This window comes from Penaeus chinensis, chromosome 24 (genome assembly GCF_019202785.1).
Source record: "Penaeus chinensis breed Huanghai No. 1 chromosome 24, ASM1920278v2, whole genome shotgun sequence".
Lineage (NCBI taxonomy): Eukaryota > Metazoa > Arthropoda > Malacostraca > Decapoda > Penaeidae > Penaeus > Penaeus chinensis.
Window position 1 is genome coordinate 13,685,938 of NC_061842.1, and position 6,153 is coordinate 13,692,090.

Consider the following 6,153-nt stretch of genomic DNA (forward strand, 5'->3'; position numbering starts at 1 on the left):
AGGATGAGTAAAATGCGGGAAATATGATGATGGAAAGGAGAGCGAATGATAGTCTTAGTGTAGGTCCGTTTAAAAGGCGTATTTAGTTATATCTTGTTTTGTTCGTTTGCTATAGGTGTTATGGTAAAGACGAAGTTGAAATGTGCATGTGGATGTGCATACACGTAGTAGAAAAGTTATTACAGTAGATGTGCAATTTACTAAGATCTGAGTTGCAATATTCAAAAGGAAATACATGTTAAGCAGTAGGAGCCTCGAACCTCTTACCTGAGACGCCCAGTTGCAGACGCTGACTGTATCGTCCCACAAGAGGCCTTGCTGGCACTTTATCTCCCACGCTTGTCCCTTGGAGCACTCGCAGCCCTTGGAGCAGTCGTCGGGATGCGCGAAGAAGGTCGGGAAGTCCCCATCGACGTCAGGGCACTTGGCCGACACTTCATCGGGGCACTGACGGAACTCCTGCGCAGCGCACGGCCGGTGAGTGACGCACAGGACCAGCACGAGGAGCAGCGCGACAGCCTTCATCTGTAGCACAGAAGTACGGGGATTACCAAGGGCCAGAAATCTAATATTTGCCAACCCTGACCATCTTACGCTTATAGATTGCACTATAAGTCAACGCAATAAATGGCTTAGGACTTACGTTGACGATATCAGTACAGGAAGAGACCAGTAAGGAGATGACAACAAACTGTGGAAAAGATGTCCTGATGATACCGCTTTTATACCACTCTATCTTGGGAACCTACAAATGTTTTTTGTATTTTTCCCTGTGTACTACACAAGTCTTATCTCCTGTATTTCACAGAGTAGCACCATTTATCAGATAAATTGCCTAACTGCAAACGAGAACATCAAAAATCGTTCTGTTTTGTTTAAGGTTTACGACGGGGCAGATGGCGAGGTAAATATTTTGAGGTTATTTAACTTTGCTCGTATACTTCGACAGTTCTATTGTCTAATGGTCATTGCATGATCATGATACGGTGGTACAGCCTTAAATGCTAAAAGGACTACAGGTAAGTGTTTTCGCTGTTAGCACTACTGTTGGAATTTGAAATCATTATTTGTTTGAAGAAAACGATAAAAAAAACTATTTTGAATCTGATATAAGCATCGATATATAAGAATATACATAGATTGGGCTATGTAATGAAAATCGAACTTAAATGTTAGTTTAAAAATATCTTCAGGGAAACGTTTATTAAAATACCCTTTTTTAAGGCAAGGCTCTTCTTCGACGAAGGGGGCAGTCCCATGTTGCCCGCGAGTCCGGTCTTTTGCTCCACATTGCATCCGGACGACGAGGAACTTCTAGGTAAAGGCCTAACTCCTCTTGATGCTCTTACCCTGGGAGTGCTCTTGTAGATCTAGGAAAACTAGACAACACATGTATAAAATTATATCTGATCATCACGTGATTCTATAAAGCGATTGCTATTAATTTGATATTCGATGGAAGGTCTTGCCTTTGATACCAGCGTTGATAAAACGTATTTAGTTTTGTTTACCATGTGCAGAGGTAACAACAGTCACGACTAATATTCGACCTCCACTGGCGTATCTTCACCGGTTCTAAGATGGCAAACACAATTATGAAATGGATCAAAAGGAAGGCAGCTGTGTGTATCTACGGGGAATGAGCAGCACTGATGTTGTTTCAAAAGCTGCAGGGATAATCCAACAAACTATGGGATTATGTGATGCTTTGAATAGTATCAAAGATTAAACACTAGAAAAACGTATTTAACGTAATCTTTATTTTTTCTCATAATCTGTAGAACGTCACATCCACTTTTCGAATGTCTTCCGAATGTTTTTTGCCCGTCTGCATAACTGCTGACTTAAATGCCTCAGGTGGGGGTCCTTATCTTCTTTGAGAACACCAGTGATCTGCTAAATATGAGCAATTGCACTGAGCAGCTGTTAACGTTTCCCAAGTGAAAGGTTTACTCAGGCCAATGTCATGTTTTATATTAGAAATTTATAATGTGATGATTTTTAAATAAAACTGCTGATTGAAATTGCTTGGTCATTTTCGCTCTACATGACTGTCATAGTTAATTTAGTACTATATCCAAAACAATGGAACCTTGTCCTGTATTTAAGGTGTTCAAATTCTGATGAGCAACCTACTGGCATATACAATAGTTTACCCATACGTCGATTATTAAAAGAAAATAAAAGCGTCTTATTGTTCATAGAAAACGTATTTTTTTTTCTTATTCACTCTAGCAGAAAGACGATGTAATAAAGCGCTCAGAAACTTTAAAAGATTGAATATATATATATATATATATATATATATATATTGTCCTTCCATGGAAATAAGTATAATAAGTAATGTATCAGCTAATATCAGTGACGTGATCACAGGATGAAGTGGGAGAATAACCTTATTCCTGTTTGTAAACCTGGTCTTTATAATTCTTATAAAAAAGGAAAATGTCATATTAATTATAATAATAATAATAATACAATAATAAAATCAGTATAGGTGAGGTAATATCCCCTTGACACGCTCCTCCACCAGTCTTGACTTTGTGTAAGTAAACACACACCAATATATATATATATATATAGTGTACATATACATATATATATATATATATATATATATATACATATATATATATACATATATATATTTATACTTTGTATGTGTGTGTGTGGGTGTTTGTATATATATCTATCTATAGCTATACATATATATATATATATATATATATATATATATGTATCTACACACACATAGATATGTATGTATATATACTTTGTATGTGTGTGTGTGGCTGTTTGTATATATTTATATATATAGCTATACATATCTATATATATATATATATATATATATATATGTATATATACACACATAGATGTGTGTGTGTGTAAATATATATATATGTATATTAATATATATATTAACATTACTATTGCAACGATCATCATGTTGACTATTGCCATTATTATTCATAAAATCATAAATCGCAGTACCCCCTCCCAAGATCGTTCGTCAGGAGCCCACGATGCAAAAAGAAGCCCCGGACAGTGCCAACTCGCCGACCTTTTTCACGCCCTAAGGAATCCAGGTCTCTGCCAGGGTCAAGCAGTCGGGAGAGGAGCAACGACTCTCAGGCTGTAGTTCGCGAAGGTCTGCATGCTGTGTTTGAACAGAGAGGCAAGGAGAAAGCGGTGAAAGACGGGAAAAAGGGTTGAAATTAGGAATGAGAGATTGAGAAGTGGAGAGTACTGGTTAGTGGATGATGTTATATTGGCACGTGGGAGTCGGAGAGGGAATACATTTGAAGTATTTGCTTGTGTGTGTGTTTTTTTTTAGGGGGGGAGGGGGGGGGCGTGAAACCGTGGACCTTATGGAAATAGTGGCTGTCCGTAATTCTCTCTGTTTTTACCATTCTTTTTGTTTATCGGTCTCTCTTCTCTCTTTGTCTCTGTTTTTCTGTCTATCCGTCCGTCTGTTCGTCTGTTTCCCAAGAAGGTACGAAATAATTGAATAAACCATATCAGGCCGACATGAAGTTGAAATAAGGACTTCCTGTATTGGTTTTGCGAATCTGAAGTCGGCGATAAATATACTTACTCTCTTAGAAACACATACATGTCAGTAGTGAAATTATAATAAAGAGATGGAAATACATGACATAATTCTAGTTAACAAACAATATAAAATCCATTTTTTACTAATAGAGGGTCATTACCCAAGGAGTTTCTAAAGTAAACAATATATAGCCATACAGTGTGGACCTCACTCTGAATAACACAACAGGCCTACCCAAGGCTCCCTATCATAGATACATTCCACGATGAACACTACATACGCTTTTCTTCGATCAACTTACAGGGTACTGAGTGTTCCTACTGATGTAATATTAATTCAGAGGTTATCACACAAGATAGAGGATATTGCCATCAGTATATAACTGAGGACCTTATTTTGCTGTCAGGGAAAGCGGTCCGATGTCTGACTTATAGGGAAGGATGTGAAATATATCCCAGCTGATAACCTTTGGTAAGGACGGTGTGGCAATCTGAGTAGAGGAGAGCCGTGGGGAAAATACTTATGAATTTAATTTTCCTTCTTTACATCTTAATATGGAAAGTAGGAAAGAATATGACAATTGAAATCGCAATGTTTGTCTCAGTAAAATTCGTGTGTTTTACATCGCTTGTCAGTGAAGCAAATGGCTAATGTAAATTTACATGTTATATAATGAATGCATTTTCTTTCAAAGAAAATTTCATACGAGATGTTTGTTATCAACTGCAATAGTCACTTACTTTCCATTTTTTCCTCGTTGTCTTTGTCTTTTTATTTTCTTCCATTTCCATTCACGCACTTCTTTCTCCTTCTCTTTCCTATTATTCTCTTCTTCCTTCTCCCCATTCTCTTCCTCGTTGCCTTTGTTCTTCCTCCTCTTCCCTCACAATTTGTTACTTGTTTCTCTAATCCACATATCCACACAATCATAATCATAATCATCATCATCATCATCATCATAATAATAATAATAATAATAATAATAATAGTAATAATGATAATAATAACAACAATAATAATGATAATGATAATACTGATAACAATAATAGTAATAATAATAATAATTATGATAATAATAATAATAACAACAATTAATAATAACAACAATAATAATAATAACAATGATGCTAATAGCAACAAGAACAACAACAACAACAACAATAATAATGATAATAATGATAATGATAATAATAATAATGATGATAATAATGATAATAATAATGATAATAATAACATAATAAACTAATAATAATGACGATAATAATGATAATGATAACAGGAATGATAGGAATGATAATAATGCTAATGCTAATGATAGTAATACTAGCATTATTATCAATATTATTATAATTATCATTATTATGATTATTATTGTTATTATTATTATTATTATTATTATTATTATTATTATTATTATTATTATTATTATCACTATTATTATTATCATCATCATCTTCATCACCATCATCAACACTATCAGCATCAACATCATTACCATCTTCATTATCATCATCATCATCATCATCATCATACTAAAAAATGAAAGTGTAAAGTAACCATTTTTTTTTATTTTCAAGAGACTTACATTGTTACAAGTACATATACAATGTTACGCATCACCATTATTAATATATACAGCTTGACAAATGGTTCCAAAATAAATGTGACTGAAAAACGACTATCGATCTTCCCCGTGACGCAAGGTCTTTGCAAGGGGAAAGCACCAGCTGTTGATTTTCTCAGCGTAATCTTCAATTTGATGAGTATTTCCGATCAGAGTTTGTGTGTGAATGACACCGGGACAGACTGCGTATCCCAGCCTCACCTCCTCCATGCTGTGGAGATCGATATGGGAATACTATTGTAGATAGATTCATCTCTTCATTAAGATTGGTAGTGATCAGGATTATGATTATGGTGATGATGATATATGACTATTTTGATAAAAAGGATAGCAATAGTATTGATTACAGTAGAAGTGATAATGATAGTAGTGATGACAATGATGATGATGACAATAGTAATAACGTTGATATTAATGATAATTATAATGATAGTAATAATAATGATAATTATGATAATAATGATTATAATAACGACATCAATGATACTGATGATGATAATAATCAACTAATGATAATCATCAAAGAGTAACAGTACTTCTGATAATGAAAATAGTAACAACAATAGCAATGAATATGATAAGAAATAACAAGGGCGCTGATGATAACAGTAACCACGATAATAACAACAGCACCTTCTTATGCATTGTTTGTCCCCGGGCAAAGCAGCGCCCTTGAGCCACTGACCACACAGCTACAGCAAGTCGAATCCTACATCAATAAGGATACGGGTAATTGGCAAACGTAACGATATATGGAAGCGGTCATGGCTGATAATGACAATGGAGCTGGTAGTTATAATGGTAGGTCAAGATAACAATGAAGTTTAAAACGATTTGATAATGTTAACGACGATATGAAAAATAGATTAGATTAGAACTATTTAGATTAGCAGATATACTATATTTAGATAATCTCGCTATTTCTCTCTTTTTATCTCTGCATATCTCTCGCTGTTTCTCTCTCCCTTTTTTC

At 34.7% G+C, this 6,153-nt stretch overlaps 2 protein-coding genes across 5 annotated transcripts in view; one reads left to right on the forward strand and one right to left on the reverse strand.

The window, feature by feature from the left end:
- The window catches only part of LOC125037761 (peritrophin-1-like), a 924-nt gene extending 131 nt beyond the window's left edge, over window positions 1–793 (reverse strand). Inside the window, exons 1-2 of the mRNA XM_047630963.1 lie at window positions 644–793; window positions 268–525 (exon numbers count right to left, since the gene is read on the reverse strand). Coding sequence (XP_047486919.1) covers window positions 268–525 — 258 coding nt within the window. The 5' untranslated portion in view covers window positions 644–793. The remainder of the gene's footprint in view (window positions 1–267; window positions 526–643) is intronic.
- Window positions 752–4,346, forward strand: LOC125037760. Of its 4 annotated transcripts, none has more exons than XM_047630960.1 (3): window positions 752–904; window positions 1,225–1,318; window positions 2,992–4,346. In XM_047630960.1, exons 1-3 carry the CDS (start codon window positions 752–754, stop codon window positions 3,078–3,080), a joined length of 336 nt encoding a protein of 111 aa, XP_047486916.1. In that variant the 3' UTR covers window positions 3,081–4,346. The 4 variants fall into 4 exon arrangements, with proteins under 4 accessions (XP_047486916.1, XP_047486915.1, XP_047486917.1 ...); XM_047630959.1 differs by having other exon boundaries at window positions 3,006–4,346; XM_047630961.1 differs by lacking the exon at window positions 2,992–4,346 and adding an exon at window positions 1,521–2,134.
- The last annotated feature ends 1,807 nt before the right edge of the window (window positions 4,347–6,153 follow it).